The 24,649-nt window shown below is 45.4% G+C and overlaps 1 protein-coding gene across 1 annotated transcript in view; it reads left to right on the top strand.

Annotated features, from left to right (window-relative positions):
* Positions 1-24,649, top strand: part of LOC143781838 (ATP-binding cassette sub-family B member 5-like) — a 183,200-nt gene that overhangs the window by 81,130 nt on the left and 77,421 nt on the right. Inside the window, exons 2-5 of the mRNA XM_077268722.1 lie at positions 3,816-3,937; positions 7,116-7,176; positions 15,899-16,049; positions 23,970-24,012. Of these exons, the coding sequence (XP_077124837.1) occupies positions 3,816-3,937; positions 7,116-7,176; positions 15,899-16,049; positions 23,970-24,012 (377 nt within the window). The remainder of the gene's footprint in view (positions 1-3,815; positions 3,938-7,115; positions 7,177-15,898; positions 16,050-23,969; positions 24,013-24,649) is intronic.

Here is a 24,649-nt window from a genome sequence, read left to right as displayed (position 1 = left end):
GAGACACTGGAGGCAGGAATGAAGAGAAATAATGCATGAGGATTATTCGAGTAAATGAAAGATTATGCATTACTAATTATTAATTATGGAAAGAGAGAGAAATTGTCACTATTACATTCAACTGGGAGCACGCTATGTAAAACTATCACTGAAAAGGTCAGGGATAAACTTGGAAAGCACTGGCACAAAAGGAAAATAAGATTGTGTGATGCATCACAGATACACTTGATGAGGATAGTTTCATATCCATAGAAATCAATATGTGGATCACACATAAAATATTGTGTTCAGTTCTACCTAGAGTGAGTTCAGGCCAATAAGCCAAAGTAATTAATAGAATGCGTTATTGTTCATTATTCCAATTAAATCCAATCAAATTTCCATGCTTGTAATAGTTAAGGCGCAGGCTGTGTTCATATGTAGCAGTCATGCTGCGACTTTTTAGCAGCCATATGCCACTGCAGTCTTTCCAGTGTTTTGCTGCACAATCCTTTAATCTTGCAAGCAAAACAGTTGTTTCCCTGCAAGATAAAGTGACCTTTCAGGGAAACAGTAAAAAGACCAAGGAGGCACAGGGGTGCTGTGTTCAAAAGTCACAGTATGACAGCTGCATGTGCCCAAGGCCCCCTTCACACATCTGTTTTTTGTGCCCTTATGAAGTGTGTTTTTTAAGTACCGCAAATACGGACAAATGCACACCCATTCTATTCAATGGTGATCCGTACATGACAGGTTTTTCACACTGACCATGTGAAAAAAACGCAGACATGTTAGTTTGCTACGTGCAACGAGAACAAAATGCATGCCGCACAAGCACACACTGATGACACATGGATTACATACTGGTGCCTGGGAAAAGGGAGTACAGTTCGCGCTGTTCCCAGGTGGCGGGTGCTGAAGACAGCTCTGATCATTGTTGCCAGGTCTCCCTGAGATCAAAGCGACCAGGCGACAATGATGGAGGTTGTATTCATCACCCGCTGTGTACATCATATTAAAATTTAAGAATTAAATTTAAAAATTGGTGTGAGCTCCCACGTAATTTTCATAACCAGCAGAGTGAAAGACCACGGCTAATGTTACTAACCTATATCCCAAAAAGTTAACATGCTATTAATAACAACTCACAGCTGTTTGCTTAGTGTGAAGGATGGGGGGATGTAATGGCAGCTTACAATAGTCCTGCAAGCATGTGTACAGTAGCTGTAAGAAGACACCTGGCTCCGCAGGTGTTCCCACCTTTCAGCTTCAAAGTCAAAATTCACACCCCCACCAGCTAGCTAGAATCCTGCTCTTACAGGAAGACCCCATGTGGACTCAATGGAAAATGGATTTATTGTATGTACTGGCCACACACCGGTTATATTTCTGAGATTGCCAGAACATGGCGGATGCCTGGCTGGGTCTCACCTCATTCTAGCACCCAGAGGCATGAAGATACCTAGAACATCCAGTAGAAACCAGATAGCAAAGCTGTGTTTCGTCTTAATGTGTAGCAGGGGCCCAGCTGGATCCGATGATGCCAGAACTGCCGCCCTAGGACCCACCAGAAAGAAGTTATAATCTTTCATAGGTTTTGGAGTTTGCAGCTAAAGAGGTAAGGGGAGGGGATTTATAGTGTACTGTCTAGTGTGCCCTTAGGGCAATAAAATATATAATTTAATCTTGGGCTACTTTTTTATCTTGATCCAAGAATCCACAAGTCTGTTTCTTAGTTTAATTTTCCATGCTACCGGGGCTGGTTTCTGGCCAATATAATCCCATTAACGGACTGGGATTTTATTGAACGAGGAACTGATAAGGTTCTCTTTCACTGGGGCTAGTGAATGGGGCCTCTCAGCCTGTCAAGGTTGTGGTCGAGTGTGGTGTCACATAAGTGACTGTGTGGGTCACCTGCTCTAACTGCCTTCTTTGGCTGAAGTGAACAGGGGGTGTATGTGAAAATCTCTACCAATCTGACCTTACGTGCTCCCAGGGGGTGCGGAATGTCACATTGGTACAAGTGGGGAGACCTTACTATGTGATCCCGCTGACGTAATATATATAGGTGGGGTGACGAGGTGCGGATACTTTACACTTAGCCTTTACTGGTTAGTTTATGAGGGACCTCCCAAAAACTGTCTTGAGTCCCCAGCAAAGGCTACGCAGACAGCTGTGGGTTTGATATTAATAGCACGGGAAGGGGCCAGGGGTTTTGACCTCACCCTCCCAGGCTACCAACATCAGCCCTCAGCTGCCCCGAAAATGGCACATCCATAAAGTGCACAAAATCTGGTGCTTGGCCTTGCTCATTTAACTTAATCAAGAATCTCACCAGTACTTTTTTCATGTACAGGAATTATCAAGATGTGTGAAGGTGGCCTAAAAGTGAACAAATATTTGAAAGTTATAGAATCTTAAAACAATGATTCATCATTGTTGTTTCATTATTGTTTCTCCAATTTTCTAGAGTAATTTGCTCCGTTTTAGTGGTTTTAGTTTTTGCACCTTATTCTTATTGTGTTTGAGCAACTTTTAATTTTTTCTTTCTCTTTTAAGTGATTGATCCTATTCATCATTGCTTTTGTGCCTGAGTCTGATTCATCAATTGCAACTTTTTAAAAAGTTGCAAAATTTGGCACAACTCCACTCCAGTCCAAAGAGTAATTTTCTGCACTTAAATCAAAAAGTTTAATTTTTTTCATTATCTTGAAAAAAATTATTAGTATTAGAACAAAATTCCTTTTTTAAAATTTTGAGCCAAATTCATTAACTGCATGCTCCATTTTGAAGAATCTGAAGCTTTATAGATCAGTGAAAACCACAAGATAAGAAAAAAGAAAAGCATCTTAAAAAAACTGCAAATGGTAAATCGCTGCCTTGTAAATTTTCCTTGACAACTTTGCTCATGCAGATGTTTTAGACAGATTAATGAAATGTGACTTTTTCCAAATAACTCTTTTTTTTTTTACATCACTCCAAATTTCTCCTGTTGTTATTTTTCTGGAGGAGGTACATTTTCACCTCCAGATATCACTGTATCCATGTCCTGTTGGAAGTATAAAACTGACCACAGGAAACATAGTTGGTAGCATTTTTTATTAACGGCTATTAAAGTGAACCTGTCACCAGGTTTGGTCAATACAAGTTACGGCCACCACCTTTCAGGGCTTATCCACAGCATTCTATAATGCTGTAGTAAAGCCCCCAATCCGACCTGCAAGAGAAGAAAAATATGTTTTATTATACTCACCTGAAGTATCCGATGGGTGTCGCAGATCATGGTCCGGCGCCTCCCATCTTCTTGTGATGCCGCCCTCCTGCTTGCTTCATGGCTCCCCGGTATCGTGATCCTGCGCAGGCGTACTTATCTGTCCTGTCAAGGGCAGAGCAAAGTACTGCAGTGCGCAGGATCCGGGAAAGGTTAACGAGGCCCAGCGCCTGCGCACTGCAGTACTTTGCTCTGCCCTTGACAGGACAGATAAGTACACCTGCGCAGGATCACAATGCCGGGGAGCCATGAAGCAAGCAGGAGGGCAGCACCGCAAGACGATAGGAGGCGCCGGACCAGGACCTGTGACACCCTTCGGACCGAACCCCCCTGCAGGTGAGTATAATAAAACTTATTTTTCTTCTCTTGCAGGTCTGATCGGGGGCTTATCTATAGCATTGTACAATGCTGTAGATAAGGACTGAAATGTGATGGCCATATCTTATATCAGACAAACCTTGTGACAGGTCCCTTTAACATTTTCCTTTTTCTGTTAAATTAATAATGACTACAATGATATTTCAATGTTTTGCTTGTATCATATCAGTTATTTTATATTCTGCAGTGGTTTTCATGGATGTCCAATGAAAGCAAGAAAAGGAATGATATCAAAGAAGGGGATACAGAGATCAACAACATTCACCCCACAACAGAATCCTTACTGGATGAAAGTCAAAAACAAAATGCGTATGTATTATGTATTCAGACATAAACAGACCTATTCTAGTATGAAAAATATAAGTCTTGACAACAAAAACATTAGTGTCTGAGTAAAATGTTAGAGAAAGGGGCTGGCTTAGCTATTGAAATGGGTCAGTCAACCAATTCTCTTAATATAAAGAACTAATGATTGGCCGAAACAGGAAATGCTATCCACAAGCTAGAAGGGACCCAACACAAGTTGTCTAAAAACCACTATGCATTTGATAATTGAAGTATAATTTGTAGAGATGAGCGGATCTATTCATGGAGGATCACAATCGCGTTAAATCTCCTGAACACAATTTCGAACATTTTGAGATTTGATTCGTGGTTCACAAAAGAATAGAACCTGCCCAGCACCATTTCCTACACTGCTGAAGCATCATAGAGCAAGCTAAAATCATTTTGTGTAGCCACACGGGCCTTCCTATAATGCCCTATAGCTATAAGATCTAGCAAATTATCATACCTTGTACAGTGGTGGTCAGTACCTGGGCCATCAAAAATCAGAGGTTCCCTCCAGAGGACAGTTTGCACAGCAGTCATTTTCCATCTCCAAATTCTCTCTTTTCTGTAGAATATAATCTATTTTGGTCAGTGAGGTCAACTCTCTCCTGTAGAGTGTAAGCTCTTTTGGTCAGCAGGGTCCTCTCTCTTTAGTACAGTGTGAGCTCTTATAGTCAGCAGGGTCCTCTGTCTTCTGTACAGTGTGAGCTCTTATGATCAGCAGGGTCCTCTGTCTTCTGTACAGTGTGAGCTCTTATGGTCAGCAGGGTCCTCTGTCTTCTGTACAGTGTAAGCTCTTATGGTCAGCTGGGTCCTCTGTCTTCTGTACAGTGTGAGCTCTTATGGTCAGCAGGGTCCTCTGTCTTCTGTACAGTGTGAGCTCTTATGGTCAGCTGGGTCCTCTGTCTTCTGTACAGTGTGAGCTCTTATGGTCAGCTGGGTCCTCTATCTTCTGTACAGTCAGCTGGGTCCTCTGTCTTCTGTACAGTGTGAGCTCTTATGGTCAGCAGGGTCCTCTGTCTTTTGTACAGTGTGAGCTCTTATGGTCAGCAGGGTCCTCTATCTTCTGTACAGTGTGAGCTCTTATGGTCAGCTGGATCCTCTGTCTTCTGTACAATGTGAGCTCTTATGGTCAGCAGGGTCCTCTGTCTTCTGTACAGTGTGAGCTCTTATGGTCAGCTGGATCCTCTGTCTTCTGCACAGTGTGAGCTCTTAAGGTCAGCAAGGTCCTCTGTCTTCTGTACAGTGTGAGCTCTTATGGTCAGCTGGATCCTCTGTCTTCTGTACAGTGTGAGCTCTTATGGTCAGCAGGGTCCTCTGTCTTCTGTACACTGTGAGCTCTTATGGTCAGCTGGATCCTCTGTCTTCTGCACAGTGTGAGCTCTTAAGGTCAGCAAGGTCCTCTGTCTTCTGTACAGTGTGAGCTCTTATGGTCAGCTGGGTCCTCTGTCTTCTGTACAGTGTGAGCTCTTATGGACAGCAGTGTCTTCTCTCTTTTGTACAGTGTGAGCTCTTATGGGCAGCAGTGTCTTCTCTCTTTTGTACAGTGTGAGCTCTTATGGTCAGCAGGGTCCTTTCTCTTTTGTACAGTGTGAGCGCTTATGGTCAGCTGGGTCCTCTGTCTTCTGTACAGTGTGAGCTCTTATGGTCAGCTGGGTCCTCTCTCTTTTGTACAGTGTGAGCTCTTATGGTCAGCAGGGTCCTTTCTTTTTTGTACAGTGTGAGCTCTTATGGTCAGCTGGGTCCTCTGTCTTCTGTGCAGTGTGAGCTCTTATGGTCAGCAGGGTCCTCTGTCTTCTGTACAGTGTGAGCTCTTATGGTCGGCAGGGTCCTCTGTCTTCTGCACAGTGTGAGCTCTTATGGTCAGCTGGGTCCTCTGTCTTCTGCACAGTGTGAGCTCTTATGGTCAGCTGGGTCCTCTGTCTTCTGTACAGTGTGATCTGTTATGGTCAGCAGGGTCCTCTGTCTTCTGTACAGTGTGAGCTCTTATGGTCGGCAGGGTCCTCTGTCTTCTGCACAGTGTGAGCTCTTATGGTCAGCTGGGTCCTCTGTCTTCTGCACAGTGTGAGCTCTTATGGTCAGCTGGATCCTCTGTCTTCTGTACAGTGTGAACTCTTATGGTCAGCAGGGTCCTCTGTCTTCTGTACAGTGTGAGCTCTTATGGTCAGCAGGGTCCTCTCTCTTCTGTACAGTGTGAGCTCTTATGGTCAGCAGGGTCCTCTGTCTTCTGTACAGTGTGAGCTCTTAGGGTACCGTCACATAGTGCCATTTTCATCGCTACGATGGCACGATTCGTGACGTTGCAGCGTCGTATGATTATCGCTCCAGCGTCGTAGACTGCGGTCACACGGTGCAATACACGGCGCTGGAGCGATAATTTCATGATGTATTTGCGATGTAGAAGCCGTTGGTTACTGTGCGCACATCGTATACAACCTGTGTCACACGATGCAATCATGCCGCCACAGCGGGACACTAGACGACAAAGAAAGTTTCAAACGATCTGCTACGACGTACGATTCTCAGCGGGCATCCGGATCGCAGTAGCGTGTCAGACACAACGATATCGTAACGATATCGCTAGAATGTCATGAATCGTGCCGTCGTAGCGATGAAAATGGCACTGTGTGACGGTACCCTTATGGTCAGCAGGGTCCTCTGTCTTCTGTACAGTGTGAGCTCTTATGGTCAGCAGGGTCCTCTGTCTTCTGTACAGTGTGAGCTCTTATGGTCAGCAGGGTCCTTTTTCTTTTGTACAGTGTGAGGTCTTATGGTCAGCAGGGTCCTCTCTCTTTTGTACAGTGTAAGCTCTTATGGTCAGCAGGGTCCTCTGTCTTCTGTACAGTGTGAGCTCTTATGGTCAGCAGGGTCCTCTGTCTTCTGTACAGTGTGAGCTCTTATGGTCAGCTGGGTCCTCTGTCTTCTGTACAGTGTGAGCTGTTATGGTCAGCAGGGTTCTCTTTCTCTTCTGTACAATGAGAACTTTTATCATCAGTGCAGACTTCTCTCTCACATCTAAAGTGTAAGGTTCTCTTTCTTTTTCCATTCCTGTATTGAAATGTATTCGACTAGTCAACTAATTCAATTTTCAATGCAATGATGAGGATATTTTCTTTTACCGGATAATCGCTTTAATTTGCACTTTTCTTGTTTTAAGGAAAGAAAATGAAAAAGATGGGAGCAAAGAGAAAACAAAGGCTGTTGGTCCCATCAAAATTGTAAGTAAACTATTATTTTATGGAATATATGTGAATATATACATCTTGTAAACTGGATATTAATAAGCAATATTAAAAATGTACAATTGTATGCTAATTGTGTATAGCAGTTTATTATTCTAATATAATATCTTATGGATAAATACTTTTATTTATAAAGTGCATAGAACACCTTTAAAGGGGGTGTCCTGTTGTAAGAAAATTGATTTAATGTTTATCAAGTGAAAAAAAATCTTGTATGCAATAATTTTCTTGAATTAAGAAAATTGTTCCTATCTTTAAATATGAATCCATGGTCTCAAGAATTGCACTCTCGATTGTGTTTTGATACAACAGAAGATGACAATGAGTATGAAGGATGCTCACTGACTGAATCATTTCAGTTGCAGCAGTATCCGAAAGGGGGCTGGCTTACCAATTTATGTAATCCAGCCAGCCAGTCTCTTTTTTGCGAGGTTCTCATATGCTACTGTTGAAAATAAGCTAAATAAGCTTACTAAGTATATTAGTAAGTTTCAACTTTTATCACTTTACAACACATTAAAACCCCTTTTATTTTAAGTGTAACATTTTCAAAGTATACTTTAAAGAAAGTATAGGAAGGATTGAAAACAAACAGCGTGCTCTGTCATCTATGATTGAACAGGCATAATCACAGTTGGACTATTGTTTCTTGGATCCACCAAAAGAAAATATGAGCCCCGATTCATCATTTGCGGGTTTTTTAAAGTAATTTTCTTTTTTTGTCTTGTGGTATTAGCTGCCGTTTTTGAAGTCAAATTCTTTAAAATGCCTCAAGCAATTCATGAATTTGCCGCAAATAAAAATTGTCTTTTTTCTGTATTGACCTGTTTTTTGCGACTGCACATTTCACAGATTAATGCAAAAATTGCACCAAAATGCTAGCCTACTCAAAATAACATGGTGGGGGAGGGTTTGCATCAAATTTTCCTACTTGTTTGATCGAAAGTATCTGGGATCACTAAAGTCGAAAATAAAAAACAGGCAAGCACAGATAAAATAAGCTTCAAAAAATTCACCACTAGAATAATGAATTTGGTGCAAACAAAAAAGACTTAAAATACACAAAACTAGACATTAAAAAGGACATGTACAAAATCCCAACATACAAAGAAAATGACAAATTGGTTTGCAAACTACTGTGGAAACCCCAGTAATAAAAGGCACCAATCGTTGATTAGATATAAACATATAAAAATTAGGAAATATGGTGGGTGCATGCAAATAAATATAATGCAGTCATCGGGTATCTATACCCAGGCAATGGTGGAAGTTGGAGTACCAGATATGTACAGTAGCTTTCAAAAGCATTTACACCACCCCCTTGGCTTTTTACTTATTTGGTTAGATTACAGTCAGTTTTAAAATATTTTTGTAATCCGATTTGTATGTGATGCTTTAGCACTAAATAGTCTAAGTTGCTGATGTGAAGTGAGAAAAATATAGGCATCAATTAAATTTATGGGATCAAATAACTAAAAACTGGCATGTGCATGTGTATTCACCCTTTTGCGATGAAGCCCTTAAACCTATCTGGTGCAAGCAATTAGATTCATAAGTCAAATGCTTAGTGAAAGTAAGTCCACCTGTGTACAATCAAAGTGTCACATGTCTGTCAGTATACACACTTTACCTTTTCTGAAAGGCCACATAGGCTGCAACACCATTAAGCAAGAGGCATCACTAACCAAACACCATAAAGAACAAGGAGATCTCCAAACAAGTCAGGGACAAAGTTGTTGAGAAGTACAAGTCAGGGTTGGGTTATAAAAAAAAAAATCCCAATCTCTGATGATCCCCTGGAGCACCATCAAATCCATTATCATTTAATGGAAAGAACATGGTACCACAACAATCCTGCTGAGAGAGGGACGCCAATCAAAACTCTCAACCAATCAAAACTCTCAACCCAGGCAAGGAAGGCATTAATCAGAGAGGCTGTCCATACAACCACAATAAGCCGTACACTCCATAGAAGTAGCCATTATGGAAGAATGGGCAGAAAAAAAATCCTTTACTTGCACACAAAAATTGAAATGCTTGTTTTGAGCTTGCCAAAAGACATGAGAGACTCCTCAAATGTATGGAGGAAGATGCTGTGGTCAGATGAGACCAAAAGTGAAGTTTTTGGCCACCAATATATATGCTATGTCTAACACCGGTCATCACCTCAAGAGCACCATCCACACAGTGAAATTTAGTGGTGTCGGCATCATGCTATGTGGATGCTTTTCAGCTGCAGGGACAGGGAAAATGGTCCCAATCGAGGGGAAGATGGATGGTGCTGCGGCGCCCCCACACCGCCGCAGGGCCGAGGGGGTACCCGGAGCCGGGCCTCTAGTTCTCAGTCTCGGGGTTGTCACGGTGGCTAGACCCGGTCCGTGGCCCTGTCCGTCAGTGGGGGACGTCCGGTGTAATAGGTGGTAGTAATGGTGCGGTGCGGTTGTGGGGTGTAAGTCGCGGTAAATAACGAGGACACCAGGTTGCAGTCTCTTTACCTCTTTACTGGAGATCTCTGAGTCCTCAGTCCGGAACACGGTTCACCAGGCTACGCAAGTCCGGCCGGTCCAATGGCACCTCTGGAGTTCTCCTCTCAGGTGGAAATCTGTGCCTTCCTTCTAGCGCTATGTGTTGTAGTCCTTCCCTGCTGTGCTCACGGAAAGTAACCCCACAACGGTTGTGTCTGTTTCTTAAGTTCCCTCACAACTCGATTTGATGTTCCTCTGTAATCCACCCCGTCCCTGTATTCAGGTTGGAATGGCACCCGTTTGTCAGGTAGGCCTGGAGTTCTTCCGGGACCCTAGAGTCGCCCCTCTCCCGCAATTGCCCCCCAAGACTTCATAGGTGATATGTGGTAGACAGCCCGCCTGAGACCGACTGTCCTGCCGCTGTTTGGAGTATGGCTTGAAGCTGTATTCTAATCCACTCCCTCGGCGTTCCGGCCACCGGTATTGCGCCTCAGCAGGGTGCTGCCTCTTTCAACAAAACCCCTGCTGGTATTCTCCTTCTGCTTGATCTCGTTTCTCACTCAGCACAATCTATCTCGCTTCTAGTCCTTTCTTGAGTCCCGCCGCTTCCAGGAGCCTGCGCGGACCCGTTACTTTCTTTCAATGCCAAGCCTCTGCCAGGATCCCACCCCTGGCAGAGACCCTACAGTCTCTCCCTTCACAACACCCCCTGCCACAGGGTGTTGCTCCGTTCAATCCCGTCAGCGTTCTCTACTAACTTCCTGCCTGACCCCCAGTTTACCCACTATGGTGGGGAGTGGCCTAATGAATAGCACCCTTAGCTCCCCCCGGAGGCCCAGCTGTGAAACATATTGGTGTCTGTGATACCTGATTGGAGGAACTCCTTCGGTGCCATCGAACGTACCATGGCTCCCCTTAGCGGCGAAGCCACAGCACTGCAACGACCAGGACTCTGGGGCGCTGCACTCCCCCCTGGTTAAACACAGTACTCCGGGACTGGGAAGAAAAACAACAATACAGATTAGCAAAAAGACATACAATTTTGTTGAGTGCAAAACGATAAGTATACTTGAACAGGCTTCCCTTTATGGGAGGTGAGGACACTTTTAACGTTACAAACATGGTCAACATTATAAATTATAGGCTATGTATAACTCCTGTTACCCAACCGGGTATTCTACTTAGTGCAAATTCTGGAACAATAAATTAACATTGCCTTTAAGAAACATACACTCTTAGTTTACCAAAGGCCTTCCTATAATCACATTACAGGGTAAGGTAACTTCACATTCTCCTACTTTGAACCTGCAGGACCGCCTGTCCCTATGGCACCAGACCTACTGCCTCTCCTTTCTTTTACAGGACCGCCCCGTTCAGCCAGGGCCTACTGCCTTTCGCTACTATACATAGTATAGACATAACATTCCTTTCGTTTAAAGAACTCTGAGCCCGCTCTACTCGGCTCCTTTAAGGACTCACTCTCTAACCCCTACGGGTTCGCCTTCTGTCCTTAGTAACAAAGTAACTTTCTATGGGGACGCAGGGTTGACCTTCTATCCTCACCTTCATCATTACTTCCTTACTTTCAGCTATGCAGATCTCTATCTCTACCCCTACGGGCTCTCTGCATCTTTTCTTTCTGCAAAACATTATTTAGATTTCACATTTCAACAAATTCAACACATATAACTTAGCATGTAAAACAGTTACATTTCTTTTTCAAGCTTCATCATCACATTACTGTTCTGCAACAGTATCTTTCTCAAGTTCAATTTCACACATCCCCTTTAAGAGGGGACCAAGTCTTTCTGAGGTAGCTCGTCTTCTCAGCCTACCAGCCCACGCAAAGGTTCCGGTATGGTATCTTCGCAAAGTGTCTTTAACTAGAACCGGTAGGAAAGGTATCTTCACAAAGTGTCTTTGGCTCAAACCAATAGGGCAAATATCTTCGCAAAGTGTCTTTGGCTAAAACCAGTAGGGAGCACCTTTAAGAAGGTGCAAACTATTTACAAAAGAAAGTTCGAATCATGCACAGTCCATGATTTCTGCAGTTTGTGTAACTTTAAAACTTGTATAAACTTCAGGAAAACAACAGTGACCCCGGGTCAACAAAGGGGTCACCTTTAACCCTGAACGGGTCTAGCAGCAACAGGAACAGTTAAAACAATAAAGTAGCAACTATTTACATTTTCATGGTATCGAGGTTTATTCTTCTTCTGGTGGCTTGGGTTCCTGAACCCCGGCCACTGTAGCACGGACACCAGCGGCAAGCTCCGCAGGGACCACCTGGTCGCCTGCTGTCTGAATTTGAAGCCTAACTCTGTCGGCAAGTTCAGGAGCTGCTACAAAGCGTACAGTAGAAACAGTAACAAGGTCTGGCAGCCCTGGATTGACCACAGTTGGGGCCACAGGTGCCATTCTCTCAGACTCGTATCGCTGAACTTTCCGGGCACGCCATCCTTGTGTGTTCCAGTGACGGGTATACGTCACCTGATCCCCCTCCCGGAGTGGTTCACCTTCTCGATCACAGCAGGGAGTCTCCACATCGTAGCCGGCAACGAAGATGCCAGTAGGTAGACCCGACTCCCAAATGGAACCCCACCCCTTCTTTGGGTGGAATGCCGCCACCGTCCCTCGCCTGACAGCATCCGTCCCATCATAGATCATTTTTTTGCTCTGCAGTTCCCGTTTTTCAACTTCAGTGCGCTGCCCCCAATGCTGGAGCACGCATTGTTTGTATTGGTCCCAGGTAAGTATCGCAATAGTGAGACCTTCCATTGGAATCCCATCCTGCTCGACCCAGGGAACATCCCATCGGAACATCACCCCTCCTGGGTCCATTTCTATGGGCTCTCCCCACCTGGTTGGCAATGGTGGTAACAACTTCCCCAACGCGCTGGGGGTGAGAACCGCCCGGTCGATTGTAAACGCGGGGTTACTGTTGTGGGGAGGATCGGTCGGGAGAGCAGAACCGTCCAGGGGAGTAGGGGCGCCGCCCATACCTGCGCCTGATGTGGTTCCACCGGCGTCGCTCTGGTCCGTTAACGAGGACGCTGGAGTCGGCTGCAGCCCGGACCGGGGCTCCTCCAATGGGATGCTCGGACTCCGCTCCGCTTGCTGTGGTTCCTCCTCCTCTAACTCCGAGGTCGGGATTGGTGGACGTAGCTTCGCTGTCGGATCCGCAGGCTTCCGGTCCATCTCCGGTGAAGAAAGGCAGGCCTGAACCGCTTCTTCCTCGCTCAGGCACTCGCCGTTCATCATCGCCACCTGATAGTCGCTGGCAGTGCATGCACCTAACTCCGCCATTTCTCTGAGGTCGGGCTTCTTCGTCACCAGCCTCTCGCCGTTGCATATCAAGGGGTGTTTCTCTTCTGCTTTGGGGCAGGTCATTCCTCTGCAGCCAGAAGTGCAGGGGGCGGTAGCCATTTCTCGCGCCACACTGGGAGTCTCCGCCCATAACACGCCCTCCTTCCCCTTGGGTGTAGCAATGGCGGCGCCTTTTGGCGGGAACTTTTGGCGGCTAATGGCGCAGCACAGTCTTACAATAAAGTACAGTCCAAGCACAACAAATCACAGTCTCTAGGCACACATGACCTGATTCTTCAGGCTTAAGTAGATCCTGTTCGTGACGCCAAGTCTGCGGCGCCCCCACACCGCCGCAGGGCCGAGGGGGTACCCGGAGCCGGGCCTCTAGTTCTCAGTCTCGGGGTTGTCACGGTGGCTAGACCCGGTCCGTGGCCCTGTCCGTCAGTGGGGGACGTCCGGTGTAATAGGTGGTAGTAATGGTGCGGTGCGGTTGTGGGGTGTAAGTCGCGGTAAATAACGAGGACACCAGGTTGCAGTCTCTTTACCTCTTTACTGGAGATCTCTGAGTCCTCAGTCCGGAACACGGTTCACCAGGCTACGCAAGTCCGGCCGGTCCAATGGCACCTCCAGAGTTCTCCTCTCAGGTGGAAATCTGTGCCTTCCTTCTAGCGCTATGTGTTGTAGTCCTTCCCTGCTGTGCTCACGGAAAGTAACCCCACAACGGTTGTGTCTGTTTCTTAAGTTCCCTCACAACTCGATTTGATGTTCCTCTGTAATCCACCCCGTCCCTGTATTCAGGTTGGAATGGCACCCGTTTGTCAGGTAGGCCTGGAGTTCTTCCGGGACCCTAGAGTCGCCCCTCTCCCGCAATTGCCCCCCAAGACTTCATAGGTGATATGTGGTAGACAGCCCGCCTGAGACCGACTGTCCTGCCGCTGTTTGGAGTATGGCTTGAAGCTGTATTCTAATCCACTCCCTCGGCGTTCCGGCAACCGGTATTGCGCCTCAGCAGGGTGCTGCCTCTTTCAACAAAACCCCTGCTGGTATTCTCCTTCTGCTTGATCTCGTTTCTCACTCAGCACAATCTATCTCGCTTCTAGTCCTTTCTTGAGTCCCGCCGCTTCCAGGAGCCTGCGCGGACCCGTTACTTTCTTTCAATGCCAAGCCTCTGCCAGGATCCCACCCCTGGCAGAGACCCTACAGTCTCTCCCTTCACAACACCCCCTGCCACAGGGTGTTGCTCCGTTCAATCCCGTCAGCGTTCTCTACTAACTTCCTGCCTGACCCCCAGTTTACCCACTATGGTGGGGAGTGGCCTAATGAATAGCACCCTTAGCTCCCCCCGGAGGCCCAGCTGTGAAACATATTGGTGTCTGTGATACCTGATTGGAGGAACTCCTTCGGTGCCATCGAACGTACCATGGCTCCCCTTAGCGGCGAAGCCACAGCACTGCAACGACCAGGACTCTGGGGCGCTGCAGTGCGAAATTCGGGATATTCTTGAGTAAAACCTATTTCAGTCTGTCATTGATTTGGTATAGAAAATGTTCAGCACAGCCTAAAAGAGGAGGTGCATAGATCTAGGTTTCCAAACCTTAATACGTGGAATAGTTACAGCTAGCACACTCCAATGTGATGCAAAAAGGGGGGTGTTTAATATACATACAGTAGTCACAAACGTTTCGGTCTGCAATGGACCTTCATCAGTGTGCTAAATATAGCGTGAGTGAACCCCGGTAGGAATTAATTGATTCGCATCAAAATGTAAGTTTTACTGGAAAAATTGTACTGAAAACAGTTTTGAATGGTAGGTCAGTCCGGCTAGCGGGAGAGGAAGAGGCACGAGAGCCACGCGGTATCCACCGCAAGATACCATGGATAACGCAGGGTATCTTGCGGCGGATACCGCGTGGCTCTCGTGCCTCTTCCTCTCCCGCTAGCCGGACTGACCTACCATTCAAAACTGTTTTCAGTACAATTTTTCATTTTGATGCGAATCAATTAATTCCTACCGGGGTTCTACTACATATACCATTCACGCTATATTTAGCACACTGATGAAGGTTCATTGCAGACCGAAACGTTTGTGACTACTGTATGTATATTAAACACCCCCCTTTTTGCATCACATTGGAGTGTGCTAGCTGTAACTATTGTCAGTGATTTGGGACTGAGACCAAGGTTCAGCTTCCAAAAAGACAATGACCCAAAGCATACTGCTAACACAACACTCAAGTGGTTTAAGAGAAAAAGTGTGAAAGTTTTGGAGAGGCCTAGTCAAACCCCAGACCATAATCCATTTCACCAGAGTAAACCAGCTAACTTGAAAGCAGTGAAGCAGTTTTGGCTTGAGAAATGGGCAAAAATGACAGTGGCAAGATGTAGAAAGCTCTTAGATTCTTATCTAAAGCGACTTGCAGTTGTAATTGCCGCAAAAGGAGGCTCTAGAAAGTACTGGCTTTAGGGGGGTGAATGTTTATCCACACTGAAGTTTTCAGTTATTTTGCCCTATTTATTGTTTGCTTTACAATAAATGAAAAAAAATCGTAGACATGTTCTTTACATGAACTGATGCAAACCCTCAAAAAAAGTGAAATTCCAGGTTGTGAGGTAGAAAAATATGAAAGCTGCTAAAGAGGGTGGATACTTTTGCAGACCATTTGAGGGATACATATTAGCTGGTACTCCAATATCCACCATTGCCAGGGTATAGATACTTGACGGAAACGTAGCACTAAATTCTAGTGAAATGCCATAACTTTATAAGTCAGGAATTTCAGCAAATTAGTAAAATTTGCAAATCATAGTAGCAGAGTCGATAATTGCAATAGGTTTTCACATTTTACAAGTCTGACATGCAAGCTTCGTTTATTCTTGACATACTAAACTTGATTCTCATTTCTTTTATATCTGATTCCCTTTTTTAGTTTAGATATGCGAATGGGCTGGATGTGCTCTATATGATCATTGGGTCGCTTGGCGCACTCTGCAATGGGCTCTGCCTTCCTGTAATGCACATTGTGTTTGGTGAAATGACCGACAGTATCTTGTGTCACAACGCATCAATACAAAATTTATGTAAGAACATTAAAGCTAACGTTGAGAGTAAAAATGTTTTTAAAGAAATGTACTGTACTACTTAACTTCATCCATGATATAGATAACTTCTAAATTGAGCTGAGAAAAGCAGACAAGGTATTGTTCTTTATTGTTTGCCAAATGCCACAAAAAGCCTACTATCAATGCATTTTACTTAAATGGGTATTCACAAGTTATTAAACTGCTAAGGAAGTTTTCAATTGACTTGCTTTTTCTATCTGCTGTCATTCTCCTGCAATGAGTACTTTTTTCTTTCATTGTGTACAGCTTGGGAGCTCAGCCACTAGTGCTTGGACAGACCCTGGCCGAGAGTGTGCAGCAGTTACACTACAGGAGAGGAGGTATCACCTAACATACCAGCCACCTCTCTCAAGCCCAATAACTAATAAACACTGTTTTTAAACAGCAGTTAGCTGCTTATCTCAGTCCTTCTTCCTTTCAGCTCCTGACTTGCTGTCTTTATCAATCCTGTTGAATCACAATAGCTGCTGCGCAGCATCATGGCTCTCTATGTCCCAAGCCATGTGCTTGTTCAAATGCAATTGCATCTCTATGTGCAAATATTGTAATAACAGTGTAGACTCAAAACAAACCACTGATCATTGAAAGTGTTACAGCAGAATTTGTGCTAAGCTTTATAGTTCCACTAATACAACAGCTCTGCTACTCACAAGAATTGTCACTTAAGGGAAAGTGCTTGTGTGACGTCCCAGGGTCCTGGTTGTCACAGTGGCATTGCTTTCCTCATGGGGAGAGTGATGTCACGATTGGAAGTGATGAAGGATTCCTTTTATCAGGTAACCACAATGCACACATGTTCACACTCCAGGCCAGAAGGGGGAGCTTGTTGTGAACTATACTTTTTGGCTCCCTCTTGTGGTCACTAGTGGTATGACACTGGGATTGTCTTTCCCCAGCTTGGTACCCACCTGGTTCGTTAGGCCAGGGGTGTTGCTATTTAAACTTCCTGGATTCTCAGTCTGGTGCCTGGCATCGTTGTAATCAGTTCATTTCTGTTTGCTCCTGTCTGCTGGTCCTGGTTCTTTGCAAGATAAGCTAAGTCCTGCTTCCTTATTTTTGGTTATTTGCATTGTTCTTATTTTTGTCCAGCTTGTACAAAATGTGATTCCTGATATTGCTGGAAGCTCTAGGGGGCTGATATTCTCCCCCCACGCCGTTAGTCGGTTCGGGGGTTCTTGAATATTCAGCATGGATATTTTGATAGGGTTTTTTGCTGACCGTATAAGTCATCTTCCTATATTCTGCTATTAGTCAGTGGGCCTCTCTTTGCTAAAACCTAGTTCATTCTTACGTTTGTCTTTTCTTCTTACCTCACCGTTATTATTTGTTGGGGGCTTGTATCCAACTTTGGGGTCTTTTCTCTGGAGGCAAGAAAGGTCTTATTTTCCCTTATAGGGTTAGTTAGTTCTCCGGCTGGCGCGAGACGTCTAGAATCAACGTAGGTACGTTCCCCGGCTACTGCTAGTTGTTGTGCTAGGATCAGGTATACGGTCAGCCTAGTTACCACTTCCCTATGAGCTGGTTTTTTGTGTTTGCAGACTTTGTTGTAACCTCTGAGATCCTCTGCCATTGGGGTCATAACAGTATGCTAGGCCTAAGTGAATAGTTAATGCATTGCAGAAGTGGGATTAAAAGAAAGGAAATTCTGAGGTTTTTTTTTCTTCCTCCCCTTTTTCTCTGAGTGGCTTTAAGCTTTGCTGCAGACATGAATGTCCAGACTCTGATTACTAGTGTGGATCAGCTTGCTGCTCGTGTGCAGGGCATTCAGGATTTTGTTACTAGTAGTCCTATGTCAGAACCTAAAATACCTATTCCTGAGCTGTTCTCTGGAGATCGATTTAAATTTAGGAATTTTAGGAATAATTGTAAATTGTTTCTATCTTTGAGACCTCGTTCGTCTGGAGACTCAGCTCAGCAAGTTAAAATTGTTATCTCCTTTTTGCGTGGCGACCCTCAGGATTGGGCTTTCTCGTTGGCGCCAGGAGATCCGGCATTGGCAAATATTGATGCGTTTTTTCTGGCGCTCGGATTGCTTTATGAGGAGCCCAATCTTGAAATTCAGGCAGAAAAAGCTTTGCTGGCTATCTCTCAGGGCCAGGATGAAGCTGAAGTGTATTGCCAAAAATTTCGGAAATGGTCCGTGCTTACTCAGTGGAATGAGTGTGCTCTGGCCACAAATTTCAGAAATGGCCTTTCTGAAGCCATTAAGAATGTGATGGTGGGTTTCTCCATTCCTACAAGTCTGAATGATTCTATGGCGCTGGCTATTCAGATTGACCGGCGTTTGCGGGAGCGCAAAGCCGCTAATCCTCTGGTGGTGTTGTCTGAACAGACACCTGATTTAATGCAATGTGATAGAATTCAGACTAGAATCGAACGGAAAAATCATAGACGTCAGAATGGGTTGTGTTTTTACTGTGGTGATTCTACACATGTTATATCAGCATGCTCTAAACGCCTAACAAAGGTTGTTAGTCCTGTCGCCATTGGTAATTTGCAACCTAAATTTATTTTGTCTGTGACTTTAATTTGCTCATTGTCTTCCTACCCTGTTATGGCGTTTGTGGATTCAGGTGCTGCCCTGAGTCTTATGGACTTGTCGTTTGCCAAGCGCTGTGGTTTTGTTCTGGAGCCTTTAGTAAATCCTATCCCTCTTAGAGGAATTGATGCTACGCCATTGGCGGAAAATAAGCCGCAGTTTTGGACACAAGTGACCATGTGCACGACTCCTGAACATCGGGAGGTGATTTGTTTTCTTGTTCTGCATAAAATGCATGATTTGGTAGTTTTGGGTCTGCCATGGTTACAGACCCATAATCCAGTTTTGAATTGGAGGGCTATGTCTGTGTCAAGTTGGGGCTGTCAGGGAATTCATTGCGATTCCCCGCCGGTGTCTATTGCTTCCTCTACTCCTTCAGAAGTTCCTGAGTATTTGTTTGACTATCAGGATGTATTCAGTGAGTCCAGGTCCAGTGTTCTTCCTCCTCATAGGGACTGTGACTGCGCTATAGATTTGATTCCGGGTAGTAAATTTCCTAAGGGAAGATTATTTAATCTGTCTGTACCTGAGCATGCCGCAATGCGTTCTTATATCAAGGAGTCTTTGGAGAAGGGGCATATTCGTCCATCCTCTTCCCCTCTTGGTGCGGGATTCTTTTTTGTGGCCAAGAAGGACGGATCTTTGAGACCTTGTATAGACTATCGGCTTCTGAATAAAATCACTGTTAAATTTCAGTATCCTTTGCCTCTATTGTCGGACTTGTTTGCCCGGATTAAGGGTGCCAGGTGGTTCACCAAGATAGATCTTCGTGGTGCGTACAACCTTGTGCACATTAAGCAGGGAGATGAATGGAAAACTGCATTTAATACGCCCGAAGGTCATTTTGAGTACTTGGTGATGCCTTTTGGGCACTCTAATGCTCCTTCAGTGTTTCAGTCCTTTATGCATGACATCTTCCGGAAGTATCTGGATAAATTTATGATTGTTTATCTGGATGATATTCTGTTTTTTTCTGATGATTGGGACTCTCATGTAAAGCAGGTCAGGATGGTGTTTCAGGTTTTGCGTGAGAATGCTTTGTTTGTGAAGGGCTCAAAGTGTCTCTTTGGAGTGCAGAAGGTTCCCTTTTTGGGTTTTATTTTCTCCCCTTCTGCTGTGGAGATGGACCCAGTCAAGGTCCGAGCTATTCATGATTGGACTCAACCCACGTCTGTTAAGAGTCTTCAGAAGTTCTTGGGTTTTGCTAACTTCTACCGTCGTTTTATCGCTAACTTCTCTAGCGTTGTTAAACCTTTGACGGATATGACCAAGAAAGGTTCTGATGTTGCTAATTGGGCTCCTGCAGCCGTGGAGGCCTTCCAAGAGCTGAAGCGCCGGTTTACTTCGGCGCCTGTTTTGTGTCAGCCTGATGTCTCACTTCCCTTTCAGGTTGAAGTGGATGCTTCTGAGATCGGTGCAGGGGCTGTTTTGTCGCAGAGAGGCTCTGGTTGCTCTGTAATGAGACCATGTGCTTTTTTTTCTAGGAAGTTTTCACCTGCTGAGCGGAACTATGATGTTGGGAATCGGGAGTTGTTGGCCATGAAGTGGGCATTTGAGGAGTGGCGTCATTGGCTCGAGGGTGCTAAGCATCGTGTGGTGGTCTTGACTGATCACAAAAATCTGATGTATCTCGAGTCTGCTAAATGCCAGAATCCTAGACAGGCTCGTTGGTCATTGTTTTTCTCCCGTTTTGACTTTGTGGTCTCGTACCTGCCTGGTTCGAAGAATGTGAAGGCTGATGCTCTTTCTAGGAGCTTTGTGCCTGACTCTCCTGGAGTCTCAGAGTCAGCTGGTATTCTTAAAGAGGGAGTAATCTTGTCTGCCACTTCTCCTGATTTGCGACGTGCGTTGCAGAGATTTCAGGCTGGTAGACCTGACTCTTGTCCACCTGACAGACTGTTTGTTCCTGATAAATGGACCAGCAGAGTCATTTCCGAGGTTCATTCCTCGGTGTTGGCAGGGCATCCGGGGATTTTTGGCACCAGAGATTTGGTAGCTAGGTCCTTTTGGTGGCCTTCCTTGTCACGGGATGTGCGGTCATTTGTGCAGTCCTATGGGACTTGTGCTCAGGCTAAGCCTTGTTGTTCTCGTGCCAGCGGGTTGCTTTTGCCCTTGCCTGTCCCGAAGAGGCCTTGGACACACATTTCCATGGATTTCATTTCAGATCTTCCGGTGTCTCAAGGAATGTCTGTCATCTGGGTGGTATGTGATCGTTTTTCCAAGATGGTCCATTTGGTGTCCTTGCCTAAGTTGCCTTCCTCTTCCGATCTGGTTCCTTTGTTCTTTCAGAATGTGGTTCGTTTGCACGTCATTCCTGAGAATATCGTGTCTGACAGAGGATCCCAGTTTGTGTCCAGGTTCTGGCGATCCTTTTGTGCTAAGATGGGCATTGATTTGTCGTTTTCATCTGCCTTTCATCCTCAGACTAATGGCCAAACGGAGCGAACTAATCAGACACTAGAGGCTTATTTGAGGTGTTTTGTTTCTGCAGATCAGGATGATTGGGTGACCTTCTTGCCATTGGCTGAGTTTGCCCTTAATAATCGGGCTAGTTCCGCTACTTTGGTTTCGCCATTTTTCTGCAACTCTGGTTTTCATCCTCGTTTTTCCTCGGGACATGTTGAGCCTTCTGACTGTCCTGGGGTGGATTCTGTGGTGGATAGGTTGCAGCGGATTTGGAATCATGTGGTGGACAACTTAAAGTTGTCACAGGAGAAGGCTCAGCGTTTTGCCAACCGCCGCCGCGGTGTGGGTCCCCGACTTCGTGTTGGGGATTTGGTATGGCTGTCTTCTCGGTTTGTTCCTATGAAGGTCTCCTCTCCTAAATTCAAGCCTCGCTTCATCGGTCCTTATAAGATTTTGGAAATCCTTAATCCAGTGTCCTTTCGTTTGGATCTTCCGGTGTCGTTTGCCATTCACAACGTGTTCCATAGGTCTTTGTTGCGGCGGTACGTTGTGCCTGTGGTTCCTTCTGTTGAGCCTCCTGCTCCGGTGTTGGTTGAGGGCGAGTTGGAGTACGTGGTGGAGAAGATCTTGGATTCTCGTCTCTCTAGACGGAGGCTTCAGTATCTGGTCAAATGGAAGGGCTATGGTCAGGAGGATAATTCCTGGGTGGTCGCCTCTGATGTTCATGCGGCCGATTTGGTTCGTGCCTTTCACGCTGCTCATCCTGATCGCCCTGGTGGTCTTGGTGAGGGTTCGGTGACCCCTCCTTAAAGGGGGGGTACTGTTGTGAACTATACTTTTTGGCTCCCTCTTGTGGTCACTAGTGGTATGACACTGGGATTGTCTTTCCCCAGCTTGGTACCCACCTGGTTCGTTAGGCCAGGGGTGTTGCTATTTAAACTTCCTGGATTCTCAGTCTGGTGCCTGGCATCGTTGTAATCAGTTCATTTCTGTTTGCTCCTGTCTGCTGGTCCTGGTTCTTTGCAAGATAAGCTAAGTCCTGCTTCCTTATTTTTGGTTATTTGCATTGTTCTTATTTTTGTCCAGCTTGTACTAAATGTGATTCCTGATATTGCTGGAAGCTCTAGGGGGCTGATATTCTCCCCCCACGCCGTTAGTCGGTTCGGGGGTTCTTGAATATTCAGCGTGGATATTTTGATAGGGTTTTTTGCTGACCGTATAAGTCATCTTCCTATATTCTGCTATTAGTCAGTGGGCCTCTCTTTGCTAAAACCTAGTTCATTCTTACGTTTGTCTTTTCTTCTTACCTCACCGTTATTATTTGTTGGGGGCTTGTATCCAACTTTGGGGTCTTTTCTCTGGAGGCAAGAAAGGTCTTATTTTCCTTTATAGGGTTAGTTAGTTCTCCGGCTGGCGCGAGACGTCTAGAATCAACGTAGGTACGTTCCCCGGCTACTGCTAGTTGTTGTGCTAGGATCAGGTATACGGTCAGCCTAGTTACCACTTCCCTATGAGCTGGTTTTTTGTGTTTGCAGACTTTGTTGTAACCTCTGAGATCCTCTGCCATTGGGGTCATAACAGGAGCTCTGAACCTGGTTTTCAGGGGAACTCCCCTATTTATACATTTTGACTTGGAGGGAAAGTTACTCAGTCGGTCCAGAGAGACAAAGAGGGAAGGAATTCTGTCAGAGGGACAGAGCAGAGCGAGTGAGAGGGCCAGAGAGCAGACTGGAGCAGTCTGAGGCCGGAAGGAGAGTTGAAGAAAGCCAGAGAGGAGCTTGTCACGGAACTTCAGCTGAGGCGGAGCTGGTACGATATGAGAATAGGTGAGCAGATGTGGGGGTCTGCAGCTCCCAGCAGGAAGAGGAAAGAAGAGAGACGTGTGAGGGTCCGTGCAGCCACGAGAAAGAGCTGCAGCTCCTGGACAGGGAAACAGAGAAGGAAGAACAGTGTATTGTGAGCGTGCAGGATAGCGAAGCACAGGCGAGTGACACCAGGGGAGGAAAGCAGAGTATGGGCTATCTCCCTGTGGAGCACAGATTCCCGGTAGCTGGAAGACCAAGATTGTGTCAGACTCTAGGAGTCACAGCAGAAACTGGCAGGACAGCTGGATTATTACACGTAACCTCTCTGCCCTAACACCCAGGAGACACAGTGACACATAGAGCCCGGGTTGTGATAGCGACCCTGTGGAAAGGCTTGGGTCACCTGTCATACGGGTTTGTGTCCCACCTTTATGGAGGACAGAGAGAACTGTGAGGACCTTGATTGAAGCCACAGGCAGCAAGGGACTACATCAAAGCGCTGGTAGGAAGGTTTCTAACTCCACCTGGTAAAGGTGACTCTGAACTTGCTTCCAAGCTGGCCAGACCATGCCTGTACCTGTGATCTGGTGCCCTGGACTGAGATACCTGAAGTCTCTAGTAAACCAGGCAAAGAGACTGCAAACCTGTGTCCTCCGTTTCTTCATACACTTCCTGCCATCACCAACTACACACCAGGAGCCCTGCGGATCCAACTTCACCTGTGGGAAGTTATACCATCTTAGCTGCCATAACATCACCCCAGAGGACCCCTTTAAGCAGTGTCGGTCCCCATTGACCGAATGTCACAGGTGGTGTCACAATACAAACTTTATTGAATTCCCTTTGCATGGGTACCCAGGGCCACAGACTGGGTCGCCGCCACCGTAACACATCCCCTTAAGTACCGGAGCCGGTACCGAGTACCCCACGGCCCTGGCGGGCGACTCACTTGTCCTTCCAGAAACCAGGAAGTTATGAGACTGCAAAACTGTGTGATGCTCAGAGACAAATTAAGAATAACCCTTTAATGTTCAGGTTTAGTGTTAACATTTGCAATTTACATGTAGCATAACTATGTTAATTATATTATAATTGTAATATGTATATTGTCATGTTTTCTGTTTACAGCTAATTGTGAACAGTTCAAACCAATAGAAGAACAGATGACACTGTAAGTTGTGTATATTTAACTCCTAATATCTTTTATAGAAGTGTATGTTCATCTTACTGGCAGTCATTTTCTCCAATTCCTCACATACTTATATTTTGTGAAATCAAATAATTGTTGAAATCTAATATGTCAGGACTTTCTTTTCTCTGATAGTAGAGGTCTAATAAGATCCTGTATGGATCCAAACCATACTAATCTAATGTGTGTGGTCAACTGAAAGCTGCACCAAGGACATTTGTATATACAATATAGATTTTTGTGAAGAGGCAAATTAAGCATATCGGTTCTCAACGAGAGGCACATCACTTGAACAAACTTTTTAGTAACATTGACCTCTTGCAGGGGGACTCCTCATCTCTTGGCTCATATTCCTATCACGCTGATAATTCTCGGAGGCTTGTGGGTTTCTGGCAGCTGCATAGACAACTAATGGTAATGGTGCAGAGGTTGAGCTTATGCACCTCCATTCCATTGAAGATGGGGATCTTCCAAGCTCGGTTACAAGTCTCAGATCTTCATTCTTGGGATTACCAGAAGTCTCAGTGGATGGACCCAAGTGATCAAGAAGTTATACCCTATCCTATTTCAGCCCTTCCCCAATATATCACAGGATGGGTCTCAGTGGACCATGTTCAGT

This window comes from Ranitomeya variabilis, chromosome 6, assembly GCF_051348905.1.
Source record: "Ranitomeya variabilis isolate aRanVar5 chromosome 6, aRanVar5.hap1, whole genome shotgun sequence".
Lineage (NCBI taxonomy): Eukaryota > Metazoa > Chordata > Amphibia > Anura > Dendrobatidae > Ranitomeya > Ranitomeya variabilis.
Note: the sequence above shows the minus strand (reverse complement) of the source record. Positions and strands in the feature narration are given on the sequence as shown.